This window comes from Musca autumnalis, unplaced genomic scaffold (assembly GCF_047663935.1).
Source record: "Musca autumnalis isolate F117 unplaced genomic scaffold, ASM4766393v1 scaffold_4, whole genome shotgun sequence".
Classification (NCBI taxonomy): Eukaryota; Metazoa; Arthropoda; class Insecta; order Diptera; family Muscidae; genus Musca; species Musca autumnalis.
This window is the reverse complement of record NW_027411977.1, coordinates 93887639-93907696: the sequence shown is the minus strand read 5'-3', so window position 1 is coordinate 93907696 and position 20058 is coordinate 93887639. Positions and strand designations below refer to the sequence as shown.

General features: G+C 36.7%; 1 protein-coding gene across 2 annotated transcripts in view; it reads left to right on the top strand.

The window, feature by feature from the left end:
* The window catches only part of Larp4B (La-related protein 4B), a 31065-nt gene extending 11863 nt beyond the window's left edge, over positions 1–19202 (top strand). For both annotated transcript variants that reach the window (XM_073982074.1, XM_073982075.1), the window contains 9 exons: positions 3565–4507; positions 10710–10959; positions 11119–11259; positions 11328–11573; positions 11638–12247; positions 12349–12920; positions 13566–14379; positions 15534–17264; positions 18494–19202. In XM_073982074.1, the coding sequence (XP_073838175.1) occupies positions 3565–4507; positions 10710–10959; positions 11119–11259; positions 11328–11573; positions 11638–12247; positions 12349–12920; positions 13566–14379; positions 15534–17264; positions 18494–18729 (5543 nt within the window). In that variant the 3' untranslated portion in view covers positions 18730–19202. The remainder of the gene's footprint in view (positions 1–3564; positions 4508–10709; positions 10960–11118; positions 11260–11327; positions 11574–11637; positions 12248–12348; positions 12921–13565; positions 14380–15533; positions 17265–18493) is intronic.
* Positions 19203–20058: the final 856 nt, after the last annotated feature.

Sequence of the window (20058 nt, the reverse complement as noted above, 5' to 3'; positions counted from 1 at the left end):
ATATTTAATTTGTGAACATTTTTCCGGTAACTCACGAGAAGAAAATTTCCCAATGGAGTGCTGTTGGAGTACATGTCGAAATCTTAACTAGTGATGGGAAGACAATATCAAACCCATTTAGCAGATGAAGCAAAAGCAATTAAGCTTGGATTTAATGAAGAGCGGAGGAAACACACATGTTTGCGATTGAATTCAATAGAGAATTCTCATAATTTGTGTGAATTTACGTAATAAAGTTATTAATATGTTTGTTTTACACAAATAATAAATGCATTTGATTTTGTTATTCGAAACACGTGCTCTGGACTGCCTCCTATTCTACCCCAAAGGGTCAGTTAAAATGCAATGCCAAAGGGTCAGTTAAAATGCAGTGCCAAAGGGTCAGTTAAAATGCAATGCCAAAGGGTCAGTTAAAATGCAGTGCCAAAGGTTCAGTTAAAATGCAATGCCAAAGGGTCAGTTAAAATGCGGTGCAATGGAGTGCCTCTTTCAGTAGTCACGCTCTTGTAAAAATCATGAGTGAAAATGCATAATTTGATGCACTTCCAGATCACTTGTACATATCATTTAACTGCCTCTTTGGAGGCAAACTTTTTTCTGGGGTATTTATTATAAACAAAAATAATATTGCATCTACAGTTGGATTTTTGGGTTTTCACGAAGTATAGATAATTTTGGTTTTCAAGAAGTATAGCCAATTTGGGTTTTCAAGAAGTATTGTCACTTTACATATGAATATTTACATTTAAAGGTAGCCGATGACTTTTAAAAGAAGGTCATGTCTCTTCCAGGAAAAAAGATAAAAGCTGTATATTCAAATTCTTCACAATTTTCACACAAAAGTTGTTCATTTAACCATCTAAATATTATCTGTTCGCCATTTCAAATTTCAAACTTCTTCTTTGTCATATTCTCTTACCTTATTTAAAATTTCGAGGCGATTGGACTAAAAATTATGTTTTTGGTCCATTTCACGATCATCACCAATTAAAATAGCGATCTATTCTGATGTGAAACCGACCGCCATAAAATGCGGACGAGCATTATTTCCACTGCTAAACCGTATATCCAAATTTGACGTAAAAACAAGTTGCTACTCTATAAAATATGCATCCGGCCAATAATGACATATGGTTGTCCTGTTTGGTATGGTTTATGTGCAAAAACACATGTCAAAAAGTTGCAGATAACACTATGCAACACTCAAAATGCAAACAACTTCTAGTATGTATTTTTTGAAAGTACATATTTAGACTACAAAAACCCTAGTAGGGTTTTGTCCTGTCAGATCCAGTTCGGATTTTATGGCCTCATCTAAACCGGGCTAAATCTACACTTTTTTTGCATTTATCAGGCCTTTATCTCAGACACGAATAGGAATTTGGCCTTGCTGTCTTTAACAATATTGTAGCCCTATACTAGTAGAACTTATCTTTTGAGAAAACCACATAAGAAAAACTCCATCTAGGGCATCAAAATCTATAAAATATAGAAAATGTTACATAATTTCTGAAATTCTGGTCAGTATCGGCAAAACTATTGGGAGTTGAACCAAGTAACCTTTTGCAAAAATCTTCCAAATAAAGTTCTCAACTATTCTTTAGAACATTCTGAAACTCTAAAATACTAACTTCATGTTGTTTCAGTGGTATTTTGCATCATATCTTTTACAGCACGTATTTCAAACACAGTTCACACCAACAGTTTATTCTCGCATTTCGGATTTGACTACATTATTGACATTTTTATTATTGAAAAATTTACTGAAAACAACGGCATAGAGGCATTTTACAACAATGACATGTTCTGAAGAGAGTATTACAAGAAAATATTCAGAAAAAAATTAACTGTTTTGGAGATACGGTGCGAAATGTATAAAAATTGTGGAATTTTTGCATATATTTTGAAATTTGAGGCAATAAATGTAGTTTTCCGGATTCGTTATTACTCAAAATATTTTATTCTTGTCCTTATCTACAAATTTGCTTCAGAGCTCAGAAGAAGATTCGCGTTGATTTCAGAGATATAGCCCCGAATTTCTTTAAAAACTCAATATTTAACCATGTTTAGATGGGGCCATAAAATCCGAGCTGGATCTGACACAACAAAAACCAACTGGGGTTTCTTGTCGTTTGGGTCTGTACTTTCAAAAAATCCTCAGTTCGAATTGTTTGCAAAAGATCACCTTAAAAATGTTGCACAGTGTAATTCAAAATAAAATCTAAAAATAATAAACTATCTCAACAAACGATATTCTACCCAACTTCTACATCAAAGGTTCCACGAGGATATGCTCGTCTTATTCATAAAACAAATTGCAAATAATTTTGAATTCCGTAATAGAAATTCCAATTAAAGCTTGCTAAATCTGCATGATTGAATAAGAACACTGGCATATAAATATTAATATATTTGTATGTGTATTTAATACAAATATACCCACCATACTATTGCTATCTAAAACGATATCGTTTTCGAATATTTCTCGATAGTTTAGCGGATATTATGTTCGAGAACGACAAACGAGAATGAATTGTATACGATTCACTCGTCTCTCAGTTTGTGGCAGGAAAACCTTCAATTTCGAATATCGGCAATAATATTATTAGCGAATGAATTACGATAGTTTCTACGATGGTGCCGAAAAACATTTTTTGTGAAGTTTCTTGATGTTTCTGTTATGAACCTTTTCCGTTTTTATTTCTCCGATATGTAACTGTTTTTAAACATTGTTGTCTTGTGTTTTGGCAACCTTTATCAACATTTATTTTATATATTACAAGTAGCATTTATATCGAAATTATTTGAAACAAAAGCAAATGGGAATTTTATACAAACAACAGAAAATTATAACAAAAAAACTTTCCAAAATGAGAAATGTTTCTCGAAGCAATTTTTCTTGTGAAGAAAAAACATTCACCAAATGTTCCAAAATGATATAGTTTTCGAACTTTTGGCGAACAAAAGAAAAACACAAAAAACAACATTTGCCAAACGTTCGAAAATGATATCGTTTTCGAAACTTGAGGCAAACATTCGAAAAATATCAGCAACTGGTATGGTGGGTATCTCTTTTGCTTTCTATAAGGTTTTTCCTATCTTTTTGCCTTAAATTGTTTATGACTATATAGAAATCGTTTTCTGTAAAAATATATAAAGTACGTATTTGTTGCAATAATTCTAGTTTTATCTCAAAAAATGTAATATATATATCGTCACCATAAATGCCCGAAGATGTAACCCACATGAAAATCGAAATTTGTTTTTTAATGGAATCTGATACATAAAATAAAAACGAAGCACACCATGTTATAAATTACTTACTGTCTAAAACATCAGATAAATTCGAAAAACCATGTACATTGCAATAACAATACAGTATTAAGCTATGTACAATTTGTAAATAGTAATCAAAAATTGTATACCCGTTAACATACATATGTATGTGTTTTGGACAATTAGAACTATACTGTTAAAAAGAAATATGTATATTAGTATAGGATCATAACATTCGATTTAATATTTCTAACCATTTGTTTTTTTTTCTATCCTTTACACAAACAGGAGGTTACGTTTATATGAATGGGGATGCTGTGAAGATACAACAACCTGTTGCTACCACCGTTTATGCAAATGTTCCTGTTGACACGGCAATGCTAGCGACCAATTTATATGGTCAACCCACACAATTGGCAGCTCCGGCCGCTACACACATCCCATTAATAGCGGCAACAGCGGGACCGCAACCACCACACCATCAAGCTTTACAAGTTGCCCCGGCACCCGGTCAACATCAGCCGTTAATTGCTGCTCATACCGCAGCCGCACACACACAACAGCAAGCGCTGCAAACAGTGCAGGCAGCAGCGGCGGCTGCGGCTGTAGCTGCTGCTACACCACAACCACCACCAACACATCAAATACAAGGCCATCCACAACAACCCCATATACAGTATGCCCATCAGGCCCCTATGGCTGCTACAGCAGGACAAGGGCCCACCGTTACTACAACAACGATTGATAACACCGAATATACAGTGATGAATGGAACTATAGCTCAAGATGGCACGGTCGTCTGTTATAGCCAAGAGGACTTGCCGGTAGGTGTTAATGTGGGAGTTGGTCCACCAGGTGCAACAAACTTAGTTGCTGTTGATCAAATGTCTGGCACACCTGTATCATCAGCAGCCGCACAACAACACAACGCCCACGCTCAGCATCATGTGATTCTTACAAATGTTCCACCGCCGCCTCCATCCCAACAACAGCAGCAGCAAACAATTGCGCATCAACAACAACAGCAGCAGCAACATCATCACCAACCACAACAGTCACAGCAACATGTGATTGGTGGTGCCAACAACAATACCAACAATATGGCATCTAATGCTAGCAACGCTTCTTCAAATTCCAGTGGTAATACGGGTGGCGGTACTGATAATAATACTATGTCATTGGAACAACTAAAGCAATCGTTAGCAACGCAATTGGAATATTATTTTTCAAGGTTTGTTGATTCTATGCTAATATTTAAAGATAGGCTTGAGCCTAAATTTCATATAGGCTTAGGTTAAGTTAGTACTCCACAGGAATACCTTTGGTTCCATATGTTCGTCCTAGATAATACCATGAAATAAGAATTGAAATAGAGAACAATCCCAATGCGTCCTGAAAAGAGATCACCTACAAGTAGTAGGTGCGGATTTTATGTTCCGAGAGTTTCCCTAATAGTCTTCCATTCTGTCAGTGTGTTTATACCCTACACCACCTTGTGGTAAGGGGTATTATGTCTTTGTGCATTAGTTTGTAACATGCAAAAGGAAACGAGATAGACCCATAATTAGGGATATACATAGAATCACTTTCTGAGTCGATTTACGCATGTCCGTCTGTCTGTCCGTCTGTCCATGTATTTTTGTAAACAAAGTACAGGTCGCATTTATTGTCCGATTCGCATGAATATTGGGGAAGATAGTTTTTTTGACCAAAGGACGAACGCTATGTTAAAAATCGGTTCAGATTTGGATATAGCCCCCATATATATATTCGCCCGATTTAAGGCATTTTGTGCACGAAACACGCTATATATGTCCGATTTCAGTTAAATTTGGAATGTGCGACGGAATTTAGTCTTGAAATAAGTGTGCCAATTTATATAGAAATCGGTTAAAATTTGGCTATAGCTCCTATATATATTCTCGGACGATTTTAGGTATTTGATGCACGAAACGCGCTATATATATACGATTTCAATAAAATTTAGAATGTTTGCCGGGATTTGGCCTAGAAATAAGTGTACCAAATTATATCGAAATCGGTTCAGATTTGGATATAGCTCTCATATATATTTTAGGAAGATTTGAGGTATTTGTCGCACGAAACACGCTATATTTGTCCGATTTCAATGAAATTTGGAATGTGTGACGGTGGTTAGTCTAGAAATAACTGTGGCAAATCATATCGAAATCGGGTCAAATTTGGATATAGCTCCCATATATATTTTCGATCGATTTGAGGTATTTGATGCACGAAACACGCTATATATGCCCAATATTGATGAAATTTGGACATTGTGACGGAATTTGGCCTCCAAATAAATATGAAAAATTATATCAAAATCTGTTCTGATTTGGATTTAGCTCCCATACATATTTTACATATTCACAGTGGTGTAGGGTATTATATAGTCGGCCCCGCCCGACTTTGATCCTTTCCTTACTGGTTTTATGCTTTGGTTTATTTTTTTCTGCTTTTTTACCTTAATAACTTTTATATTAATTGGTCTGTTCCAGAACTGCAAGAATCTACTAATTTTACTATTTTCTTCGATAACATAAAGGGAAAATTGTCATCGTAGTAAAAATTAGTAGATTCTTGCAGGTTCTGGAACAGAGCATATATTTTTATTTTGTCAATTTAATTGAGTAGTACTTTCGATTCTGTGCCCCATGCAAAATTGTATTTATATATTATTTAAATTGTTATGATTGATGCTCAATTTCCTTAATTTTATTGTTTTTTTATATGTAATGTTGTGAGCTATTGCTGCTCGGAAACTGTGTAGTTCTTAGCCGGATAACTGTGATTTATTTATTATATACCGATACTTCCACTAGTTCCGTTGTTAATTAGTGAAATGTAGTTGTGTATTTGAAGTTTTTATATGTTTTTATAGTGCTATGTTGAGCATCTCTCCAATTAATGTTTTCTTCTGTTAATTTTTTTCAATCCTGATGTTTTTTCAATTTCTTAAATAGCCTATTAAGGACTTTAACCGATGAGGGATTTGACCCAGTCTGTTATGCAGACGACGTTATAATACTTCCGAGGGGTAAGAATCCAAACTTGCTATGCAGAAAAGCTGAATCAGCCCTAAAACTAGCGTACAACTGGGCTAGACCAAGAGGTCTTAATGTAAACCTGGAAAAACGGAAATATGTCTGTTTACTAGGAAAACAAAACTGGGACACTTTGAAGAACCAGTTTTCCTAAACAAGACGATCAATATTTCCAATAAAGTCAAATATCTGGGAGTAATTCTGGATAGGAAACTTAAATGGAAAGACCATATTCAAGAAAGAGCCAATAAAGCTCATAGATGTTGGTCAACCTGTAGAAGGGCTATAGGCGCCAAGTGGGGTCTTAATCCTAAGATGACATACTGGCTATACAAAAGCGTAGTTAGACCTATTCCAACATACGCTTCAGTAGTCTGGTGGACAGCTATGGATAAAAAGTGTAATATTAAAATACTACAGAAAGTCCAACGAATGTGCTGTCTAAGTGTAAGCGGCGCAATGAGGACAACATCAACGAGGGCATTAGAAACTATTCTATATATACACCCAATAGAAATCCAGATAAGGTATGAAGCGGCTGTCGCAGCTATTCGACTTAAAGCGGTGGACGAGTGGATCAGTAAGGACCACGTAACATACCATCAAAACATTCTACAGGTAACAACGGGAGAGTCAATGGATAACATTGTATCGGACCGTATACCTGAAACATTTGTAGCTGCTTCATGCGAGGCATTAATTCCAGACAGAGACTCGTGGATCGGCGGAAATCTAGCACAAATGCCGACTGGAAACTGTTGTTATACAGACGGCTCAATGTTAGGTGGGAGAACGGGACTGGGTCTCTTTATTGAAGAACCAGAGACCGAAATATCTCTTCGTTTGCCGGATCACAATACGGTCCATCAAGCGGAGATCCGAGCGATCACAGAGTGTCTGAACTGGCTTAATGCCAACACGAGGCCAACTACAGTAAACGTCCTTACGGACAGTAAAACTGCAATCAAAGCAATAACATCCAAGACAGTACAATCACAAACAGTCCTGGATTGTATAAATTCGATCAACAGCTATACTCAGCATGGCACGGTGCGTATAATATGGGTACCGGGACATGCGGGGAATAGAGGTAATGAGATAGCAAATTCTCTGGCAAAAAATGGAAGGGAATTAGCAACAGTAAACTTGGAGAACGCAAAGCCACTAAACGCGTCTCGGCTAGAGGTAAAAAATTGGGCAAAAAATGCCCACTTATCCCTATGGAATAGAGAGGAATTAGGGAAAACCACAAAAATCCTATGGGGAGACCCAAATGAGGAAAAAACTAAAAACCTATTACTGCTAGGTAAAGCAGAGTTGAGTAGACTTACAGGTGTTCTTACAGGTCACCTGGGTTTACAAGCTCATCTGCAAAAAATTAATTGTGCAGACAACAGCGTATGCAGGGCATGCGGAGAGGATGATGAAACATTGGAGCATTTTCTCTGCAAATGCCCCGCTTTCGCAAACATCAGATCCCAGTTTTTAGGGAACGACACAATACCAGATCTTAATCAGGTAATTGTAGACGACCTAAAACAATTACGGGATTTTGTTAAGGGAACAGAGTTCCTTAATTAATTTATAGTAGAGTCCCCTTCTTCAAAAATCTTAGACTAGAGCGCACAACAGGCCTACTTCATGGCTTATGTGCATGTCCACCAGGACATGTGGCGAGTACTCGCCCCTCTTTTCAACCTAACCTAACCTAAGTGAGGTATTCGGACTTGAAATTGGAATGAATAAATAAATAAAATTAAATTAAAAATCGGTAACATTAAAACGCAAAAATAATAATGAAAAGTTCAAATAAAAGTTGACAACACTGTTGCTATCGGTAGAACTTTACGACGACTTGTTATTGGTCGCTAACATATCGAATAATATCGTTAATTATCGAAATTATAAGCATTTTAATTTGACCGATTTTTGTCAGTAACTCAAAAAATGAGTTAGAAAAACGCACTACAGACAAGGCCAGGGGACTTCCCTCATACCAATGAGGGAACCCCGATTCATATTAACTCAATTACATGGGACCTACTATTTATCTCCTATTCCGAACGGCGTGGCGTGCCTTACGAAATGTCTTACGAATGAAATGCTCTGGAAATGCCGTTTATTGCTATAAGACTATTCATAAATTCAGGCAATGACCCAAAATCGCGCCATGGTATTTCGCTTCGAAGAAAAGCTCAATTGCAACTCCAATCAGAACATGTAGCGGGAAATTGGTAAGTGTTCTGACTTCCCCGGGTCATGGACATATCTTGGCAGCTGTGCTAGAGCTCTGTAAGAATTTGTCACTTATAAGTACAAGAATATCGTCAGCGTAAACTTATTCTTTGCTTGGTCGAAGAACTCGCAACTGTAGTTGCGTTGCCAGAAGAGAAAATCATAGAATTAAAATAATTTAAAGGACGGAAATTGTTGTCAAATTCTTTCAATGCGCAAGTAGAAATTTCCATTAATATTTTTTTGTCAGCAACGCAAGTGGGGTTGGGTTGCTATCCATAATCAAACCCTTATTGTCTCGTGATTGCATTCCACAATCACAAAAGTTGTTGTGATGCAGTGAGAGTTTGATTGAATCTTACATTGTTGAATTCTCCCTAAATATGCCCGACCACCTCATGTAAGGCGCTTTCTAATTGACTTGTCCCTGATGTACTCGTATTGAGATTTCCTAATGCATATTGTGCAATCTAGTTGTATTCTATTTTCCAGGACCAGTAAATGTCTGTGTTGTTTTTAATAGGATGGTTTAAACAATGAATGTTATGTTACCTTTTTTTTGTTTTACATTGAACTAAAAATATTTGAGGGGAAATCTTAAAGTTCGGTATGGAGGAGTAGTAGTTTTTGACCAAAATTATTTTTTTAAGTTTCAAAATTTTAAAAAATTAAGTAAAATAATAATATATTTTAAAAAAGAACGAAGACATTTGTAAAATTAGCGCAGTAAAATCAATGTTTGTTTATATATTGAATATTTTTTAAGATATTTAAACTTTTAAAAAAATGTTCACATATGTCCACCTCCAAAACTAATTTAAAAGTTTGCAGGGGGTGTACTAATAAATTCAGAAGTCAAATCGTGCTCAAATTTGCCACAGTTAAAATAAAGTGGATTTTTCTATTTTAGGATGGGAGAATTTTTATATAAATATGTTGTGACTGCCCAGCAAACCAAAATCGGAAGAAACATCAGAGTTCGGACCGAATTCGGTCCGAAAGTCGGATAAAACGTCCGAGTTCGGATCCGAATTCGGTCCGAATTCTGACCGAAAGTCATATGGCGTGGTTGACGTGTTCTCTGACCGAAATTCGGATGAAAATCGGATGTTTTACCCGACTTTCGGACCGAATTCGGTCCGAACTCTGACGAACTATCGGATAAATTTCTGATTTATTTACTGACTTTCGGACAGATATCGGTCCGAATTCGGAAGTAAAATCTTATGAAATTCGAAAGTGTTTGCGAAGTCAGATGAACTATCGTATGAAATTCTGATTTATTTACCATCAGATGTTGAAAATAAACAGTTAGTTCATGAAATATCCCAATCCCATGAAAGTTTATCTACTATAAACATATTAAAGGTTTTAATATCATATTTTGCTGTGTTAAATGGAAAAACAAACTGTGGAGAACGACAAATTTGTCAACACGATCTGTGAAATATGTAAAACAATTGTTATTAGTATACATATGAAAAAATACATGTCTTCACATGCAAAAAATTTTGATACACATAAAAGTGTTAAGAAACTTAACTTTGGCCATGTGCAAATATAAAACACATGACTTTCCACGGAATAGTGTTGAAGTTTGACGAAGAAAATCGTCAGAGTAGTCGGACAGAGTTCGGACCGAAGTCGGTCAGACGCGTCGGAAAAAACTTCCGACTTTGAGCAGACGAGTCGGACGTCCGACATTGTGTTTACTGGGTGTATGTAGTATCCAATTGAAATAGAACGGTAATACCCACATCTATCAACCTATTTTCTTTAAAATTTATATTTAGCGACACTTTATAACCGATTCGGCTAAAAGTTGGTATTTCGACCTCTTGAAAAGTATGAATCCTTCGTACCAAAAATTACTAACATAGGTTAATGTTTTGGTTTAGACTCCATACAATGGGACCACCCTGTTCAATGAATTTTGACAGTTTTTAGTAACTTTGGTAGTTAAAACGTAAGAATTGCTTTTTTCACACACTTATTATAAATAACAATCAGTGTCGTTACAAAATGGGCGTTGAAATAGTTTTGGACAGAAAATTTGGATTTGAGACCATAGTGCAATGTTTTGAATTTCTAAATCATTTTATATAAAAATATGCTGTTGTTCCTTTTTATTTGCAGAGAGAATTTGGCTAACGACACATGGCTCCTATCGCAAATGGATAGCGATCAATATGTACCCATATTTACTGTTGCCAACTTTAATTTGGTTAAGAAACTAACCAAAGATATTAAATTAATAACAGAAGTGCTTAGAGAATCACCAAATGTGCAAGTAGACGAAGAAGGCCTTAGGGTTAGACCAAATCACAAACGGTGCATCATTATTTTACGTGAAATTCCTCATACAACCCCCGTTGAAACTGTCAAGGTTTGTTTTTAAATGTATCTTAAAATTATAGCTCTAATGTACATACATATGTACATATGTATAAATATTTATATTTCCATATTGCATTTATATCGACGATATAAATTTGATGGTGATAATGCTTAATATTTGTAATATCTCTACTCTTATCCGGTATAGAATATTTTCAATAGTGAAAACTGTCCAAGAGTTTTGTCCTGTGAATTTGCTGGAAATAATTCTTGGTATATAACTTTTGAGTCTGATGATGATGCACAAAAGGCTTTTAAGTATTTGAGAGAAGATGTTAAGGAATTTCAGGTATGCCTTCTAAATGAGGAGTTCTGTTGTGTCTCTATTATTTATATATAATATATATGTAATTTTAGGGTAAACCAATAATGGCTCGTATGAAGGCGAAACCGTTCATACACAGACTACCAATTGGTCCAGTTTCAGCATTGAAAAATGGCTTCCGTTTAACCTCGCCACCAGCCGCTGTTTATGATCCTAATACAGCAGCAGCGGCTGCTGCAGTTGCTTACAATGCTGCTCCACAGCGATTTGTATATGCAGCAAATGGTGCTGCTATAACACAGCCTCCTGTACCATATAATGGTCAACTACATGTAATTGTGAGTATGAAATATTATATACACGTAATGGATTACTTAATATGTTTTTTTTGTCTTGTTTCAGCAATTTCCTCAACAACAATTTTTTCCTAGTATAGTTGCTCCGTGGCCTTCGGCGGCAGCAGCAGCTGTTGCCGCAGCCGCAACTTCAGCCCATGGACAGAATTTCTATGAAATAGGTAATGTTTTTGCAAGCAATGGTATACCTCCAACGGCATATAACACCACATCGCAACCACCGACAGCAACTCCTGGTTTAACTGGAAGCACAAAACCGCAAAGCGGGGGTGGTAATAGTGGTGGTGGTGGCGGCGGCGGAGGAAATGGCCGTTACAACAGTAGTCATCGCAATAATTCTAGCAACAGCAGTGGTGCATCAGGTGGTGGTGGCGGTCACCGTAAACAGTCCCGAAATACTAGCATGCAATTGCAACAGGCGCCTCAACAACAATTAACCGGAAGCAATATAATTGTGTCCAGTGTAGCCGTTGGAGGTACTGGTGGTCTCGTAAGCGTAATGCCAGCAATTGTTGATCCACATCAACAACAATCAATGTCGCAACAGCATCAAATGCAACAACAACCACCACCCCAAACGACTTCAAGTCAACAACAGTCTGGTTCTCAACAAAACAGTAGTTCTAGACATTATTCCAGCATGAAATCTAATACAGGTAAAATTGGGGCGAAGTTTGTTTAATTCTGTTTTATTAAGTGCATCCTTCTTCTACACGATTTCATTAAAAACTAAATATAATTTTGTGTATGTATTTAGGTGGAATAACAAAGTCATCAGCAGATAAGTCGTATTCGGGTAGCAGTTCTGGTACAATTAGCGGCCATCACCATTACAATACCCAAAATCAATCAACTCATCATGTACAAACACAACAACAACAACAAGCACAGCAAATGTCCGCTGGCGCTCCTACACATATACAACAGAGTCACTATCAAATGCCTTCCTCTAATTCACAAAGCGGTTCAATACAACATACGGCCTATGCGAGCCATGCTGCGCCAACTGTTTCAGTGCAACAGCAACACCACCATACGCAACAGCAGCAGCAGCAACAAATGCACCAACAACAACAACATGAATTACAAGAAGATGTAGTTGAGGTTATACATCAACAGGTTCACAGCGTTCAACAACAGAGTGGGGGAGGTGGTGGCCATCACCATAACCAACGTAATAATATGACATCTTCGTCATCATCGCTTACCAATTCTGTGGGAGGTAGTAAAGATCCTCCTCATTGGTCTCAGTCAAGACCCAGACGAAGAAGACGTGACGATGATAATTCAGGGATGACATATTCGCCAAATAACCGTATTGGCGGTGGGGTTAGTATTGCAACTTTTTATACTACCGTATCTACTAACAATGGTTGTTATTTGAATCCGACTAGTGGCAGTAGCAATATTCTAGTAGACATAGGTGGGGGTTTTAGTATGATAGGAGCAGGAGGAGGAGGAGGTTTTGAGGCCATGGATTTGGGTAACAAAAATAACATTAGCAACAACAGCGGCGTCGGCGGCGGCTTTGGCGGTTTTTTGAACCAAGTAAAGGTGGTGGGTGTAGATGGGGGAGGAGGAGGGGGCGGCGGCGGAGTCAACGGTACTGGACAATTGTATTCAGTTACTGGCGGCAACCCCACCACCCATGCCACCACCACCACCACCGCCGATACCGAAAACATCACAACAGCCAATGTCACCACCAGCAACAACAAAAGCGCATTTTCCGCTACATATGCCTCCTCCAAATACAAATCTAAAAATAACATCTCTAAAATAACTAACTCTTCAAAGAATTATATCAAGTCTTCAACTACAGCAACTTTTAATACTTCTAACAATGAAATAAACAGCAACAACACCATAAATTCTTCTAATTCTACTACTTCTACTTCAACAACTACTACTACTAATCAAATTAATAGTCAAATGAATCAACAACATCTAATACACTCTTCTAATTTTCAACAGCAATCATACAATTCAGGACATCATTCACAGCAAGGTGGTAATAGCGGAGGTGGAAGTGGAGGATCAGGTGGTGGCATGTCATCTGGCCAAGGAGGAAGCGGCGGCGGTCATCATCATTCAAATCGCAATGATATAAGTGGTGGTGGTGGTCATCACGGTAGTGGTGGCGGCGGTGGTGGTCATCACGGTAGTGGTGGCGGCGGTGGTGGTTATTCATCGCATCGAAATGATAATGAGCATCGTGGTGGGTACAAAGGCAATAACTACAATCCGCACTATAATAGTGGAAATGGAAGCCATCACCATTCCTCAGGAAATTCATCTTCTCATCATCATAGTCAACATCACAGCAACACGTCAACTGGATCGTCTCAACAACAACAGCAAACACAGCAGCAGCAACATCATTCCTCTTCCGCTTCATCATCATCTACACATCATCAAATGTCTTCATCCAACTCTCATCATTACAATCCGCATCATCACAGCAATGAAGGTGGTGGTGGCGGTGGAGGCGGAGGAGTAGGAGGTGGTGTTAGTAGTGGACGTGATGTTGGTGGTGGGCGTAATTATGAAGGTGGCCGCCATGCAGGCGGTGGCGCTTCTTCTAATTATAGTGGTAATAATGAACGATCTGGTGGAGGTCATGGTGGTGGTGGTCGTCATCACGATAACTACCATCATAACAGCCATCACCAAGGAGGCCATCATCAACATCACCATCATCATCAACAACAGCAACAACAGCAAAATGTTGCTCCACCCCAGCCACCGCAATTTGACTTAGAAGCAGCTGCATTTCCACCACTGCCAGGTAAGTTGGTGTCTTTCCTTTACCAAATCGTATATTTTTATAACTACGCTCAAGACTAATTGTCCTGATGTTTTGCGTTTGGAATGTTGATTACAATAATGTGATTTATTTCATTTGGGAGGGGGTTATCCTACTTGTGCAGACAAAAAAAAATTCATGAATTTTATTGAAAGATACTATAAATATTTGTTAGAGGTAGTTTACACTATCTACCAATGTCATATGACCCGAAATTAAAACATTCCATATCTACCCACGGAGGCAATGTGGAGACGTAATTTTATTATATTTTTTGTTGGGGTGGACGCATAGAATAAATGGCGTAAGGAAAATCTCAAATATTCCACATATTAGTGAATATTTAACGATGGAAAATTTCATGTCATATGACATTTACATATAGTGTAAACTACCCTTTAGTTAGATCTTTCTTTCGTCTGAAAGAGCACATTTTAAACTACTTTGGGCATTTTTATTCTTGAAAAATATTGCATGGTTTGTAGTAATTGGCGGTGCCAACAATAGCTGGAAAACGAATGTTCCGATTTTCATATATTTTTGTGGGCATTTTAAGAACCTAATAATCTTGTCTTTAAGCGAAATAGAATTAAAAAAATCAACTGTCGAAAGTCAAAATTTCGATTTAAAAAAAAAAAAAATTATCTCTTTTGTCCAAAAATCAGACAACAATTTAAAAAAGCAGTCTCGCTTAAGGAAAATATATGTATTAAATAAGCTCACCAAAATATATGAATATCGGTCCATTCGTTTTCGAGTTGGCCCTGACTTTAAAAATTCCATTTCGAGAAAAACGCGAATTTTTGAAAGTAATAAGTAGGGGTAACCCCTTAACCTGATTTGTTTAACCAAAGATCAGGTCCAATTATTGTAGAGTCGTTTATTTTTCTACTTAATTTTAAATGGTAAAGCCAATAATTGTCTTACATCCCTTCCCACATAATTGAATTGGAGTAAGGTATTATATTCTTTCAGAACAAAACTAAATATTTGATGAATCACATTTAATAAAAAAACATCTAATCTTTTTCGGACGCCTGTCTCGAGTGTTACTTTCGTTTAAAGTTTTTAGTTTTTTTAAGATGATATTGCTGTAGACTTTGAAAAATAAATGTTTTACTGTTTTATTTTTAAAGCCACCTCCTCTTCGGTGGGCTCCAGTAATGTTGCTTCAGTCGGTGGTTCCAATAACAACAAGCAAACTGCCAATACGCAGCACCATCAGCAACAAGTGAGTTTAAATGATGCTACAACATCTGCCAATAACAACATGACTATCAATAGCAATAGTAGTAGTAGTAGCAACAGTGCTAATATTCAGGATCAGCAAGCACAACATCACCAACAGCAACAGCAAACACAACAGCAGCAGCAGCCAAAAAACGTCAATACTCAACCCTATCACCAGCAACATCAGCAATCGCAGCAACAAAATATAATCAACAACAGTAATGCTCAGTTGCAGCAACAACATAGTTCCTCAACCGGTTCGGGAAACGGTACTAATGGTGGTAGTGGTTGGTCAGAAAATCGTCTAGCTGATGTAGTCCGTGGCAGTGGTGCTGGTGGCAACAGCAACAATAGCAGCGGTCCAGGTGGTGCATCTGGGGTTCTAAATGGGAAAAAAACTCGTAAAGATTCCGGCCACAACAAACAACAATATTACTATCAACAATCACAACAACATCGCGGCAGTTCAACAGCGGTTAGTCCTACGCCCACCAACAACAATTCCCCACAAATGGCTGCCACAAACAACAATAACGCCTCAACTTTTTTAAATTCACCCGCCATAGAGAATGTTAATTGCGAAGATACAACACGCGAACAATCTGTCAACAATAGCAACAACAATAACATAAACAAATCCTTGACAAATAAACAAAATTCTAATAATGCGAATAACTCTCCAACTGTGATAAAGTGTGTAACACAACAAAACCATACAACAAATATGAAGGCCAGCAACAATGTTGCTGCCACATTTGTTGCCCCTTCCTCCTCCTCTTCCGCATTACCTGCAGACCAGAGCCATAACAAGACAGTTGGTAGTGTAGGCAGTAGTAGTGCTGGACTTGGTAGCAGTGGCACAACTCCTAATCCCAATGATAAAAATAAGAAGACTGATGAATATTTGGTATATACCATGGATAATACAATTGTTACAACGGCGAGTGCGAGTAATAATAATAACAAATCAATGCCAGCAGCAATAGTATCTAATAAATGTAGTCCAAACAACGAAGAACGCAATGTGCAGAATGCTGGTGGTTCAGCAGCTGTTGCTATCTCGAACGTGTGCAGTGTTGCCACAATGACCACCAATCTTGCCGAATGTAACATAAACAATCACAAAAAGCCACCCGCCATCGCTGCATTAATTGCCAAAAAAGATTCGCCAAAAGATGCTACCAAACAAAAGAATGCCTCCACTTCCACTAGTTCGACGTCTACAGAAAATTTGACATCCGTAACACCTACTAATGTTGCACCAGCTGTCGCCACTGGAGGATCATCGGCTTCACGTTTGAGTTATGCACAGGTAGCACAGCGCAAAGATGATAATGCCACTACTAATTCCACTATTGGAATATCCTTATCATCACCTATTGCTGTAAATAAACATGAGCTGGGAACAGCAGCAACAGCAACATCTTCCTCATCGAGTCCTGCTGCAAACCCTGTAAATAATAATGAAAAGACTACGACAACTGTATCGCCTGTTTTAAATAATTCTGTTGGTACCGTTGGTATTGTAAATGCCTCAGGTGCTGGCATTACATCTTCAACACAAACCACTGGTGCTGTAAATAGTGGCAGCAATTTATCATCCGTAACATTGCGCACTGAAAATTCCAAAGAAAAAGGTGAGCAATAACTAAGGTTAATATTTTAATAACACTGTGCTACAGTGAAAATTTGCAGGGGTTCTAATGCATAAATTCGGTTTTGTGGGAGTCCACAGAAGACGAAAATACTATTGGTTTCTTTGGGTCACTTCGGTTTTTCATTTTATAACTGTAAATGTAGTGAAAAATGGGTTTTCTTGGATTTTCAATTTTAAACGGACATTACCTCTTTTTTCCACAACCGATTTGCACACACTGTTTTTCATTATAAAGGGGAGAGTAATGCCTTTCGAACAAGCCATAGATTTTTAAAATCGGTTAACAAATGGCTAAGTAATAGTGGTTTAAGTGTGACAAAAACGCATTAAAAACAGTAAAACGTTTTTCCTTGTGCTCTAGGCTGCGTAAACGACACCTAACAGTACAATTATTTACTGCTAACAAGTAGGAAATTTAGTTGGCCTTCCAAAATGGGAAAAACCAACGAAATCGGTTGAAAAATGAATGCGTTATGGCATTTTTTGTGTTTTAACTTTTTGGTTTTTTTTCATATTTTCCTTTATAAAAGATTGATACCTTGTGCGTAATTGTTAAGCAGGATAATCACAATTAAAATCATAGATGCTAAGATACCCATCTTTTATAAAGGAAAATATGAAAAAAAACCAAAAAGTTAAAACACAAAAAATGCCATAACGCATTCATTTTTCAACCGATTTCGTTGGTTTTTCCCATTTTGGAAAGCCTACTAAATTTCCTACTTGTTAGCAGTAAATAATTGTACTGTTAGGTGTCGTTTACGCAGCCTAGAGCACAAGGAAAAACGTTTTACTGTTTTTTAATGCGTTTTTGTCACACTTAAACCACTATTACTTAGCCATTTGTTAACCGATTTTAAAAATCTATGGCTTGTTCGAAAGGCATTACTCTCCCCTTTATAATGAAAAACAGTGTGTGCAAATCGGTTGTGGAAAAAAGAAGTAATGTCCGTTTAAAGTTGAAAATCCAAGAAAGCCCATTTTTCATTACATTTACCGCTATAAAATCGAAACCCGAAGTGACCCAAAGAAACCAAAGGTATTTTCGTCTTCTATGGACTCCCACAATACCGAATTTGTGCATCAGAAATCCTGCAAAAAATTTTTGTCCACATTTGTATCACAGTGTAATTGACAAACATGTGCCGCCTATAAGATTGTACTACAACAAACTTAATTTAATATTATTTTTAATAATGTATTTTACAGATATTACCCGTGAAAATCGTCAAAGTACCGGAAGTAGTGCTAGTATTGGTGGCGGTAGTTTGAATAGTAGTAGTGTAAACAGCAACACGATTGCTTCTTCCCGCAATCAACGTGTTGAATCCAAAGACTTTAAAACCACTCATCCTCGCGAACGAAACGATACAGTTGATGGTAGTAGCTTTAATTCAGCTAATGGCAGCGGGCGTAAATCGAACAGGAATAGCAATAATAATTAAAAGTATACGCTCGACATTCTCTGCATCCCATCTGATGTTTATGTTTGGAATTTTAGTTGGTGATGTGAAACTCTTAAGTGTATATCATTTCTGCTCACTTATAATACTTTTATGTTATTGCATTATTATTCTTGTCCACATCACATCTTCCAAAAATATTTTCAATCTCATTGAGCAACAAAAACAATTTTAATATTTTAATATTTCTTCAAAGTTTTCAAATTGAATTTGCAATTGCGATGTTGAGTCCAAGTTTTTTTTTTGTTAGTAGAAGCATAGAATATGCTACAAAATATGTAACAAAAGACTACATGGCAAGTTTCAAATACATGTTACTAAACAACAAGATATATACTATAATTACGACTACTAGTACTATCAAACGAATATTTACTACCAACACTACTACTATATTTGCCTGCTAATGAATACAACCATACGTGCTACTACCCATACTACTACTCCATTGAAAATTTGAAAAATATCATCTATGAAAAATAAGTATATTGCATATATAATTATTATACGATACGTATAAATTATATTGTGTGTGCGTATCGAACATAGAGTAACTACTATATTATAGACATGCCTACACATGTACTGGAAAACGATTTTCTTCTTCTTGTATGTAGATTTATATACTATTATACAAACTGGGAATAAGATGTTGACTAGCGATAATACCTAAAAGGTAAGTAAGGAATACATTAAATATTTTTTAGTACTATAAAATTGTAGAATTTTTATTATTAATGGATTAAATGTGGGTGTTAATATTTGTAACACATGCCCCCATTATTATAAGTCTCCTTTTGTTGTAGTGTGGATTTACCGAACAGATTTATAGCGTTCCGGTTAACTTAAAGTTAAAAGTGATGATTGAATTTCAAGGAGGAGCTTCTTGGCATCAACTTTCAATGTAAAAATCATATTTGTAATGCCTCCAAATTGGTTTATTTTGGGTTTTAAAATCCATCAGATAGTAAAAGAACACATATAATAATGGCCCATAGATTTATTTGGGATAGCATGTATAAACATAAAAATGAGTTTCAATATCATTTAAGCAATATTCCTAGTGCCTTCTGGAATGTTCGGATTGTATAGTTAAGAAACTAAATTAATTTGTGAGTATGGTGACTCACGAAGAGTATAATCAATTTGGTTCAAACTTTGTACGTGCCAATATTTCTTCAAAAGATTGATGATGATGAACTATATCGGACCAAACCTTCTGGAACCTCCTCAACAAAGGTTCAAACATTTTGGCTTATCGACAATTACAGTCATAGGATTACCGAACATTATGTCAAATATATATGTCCA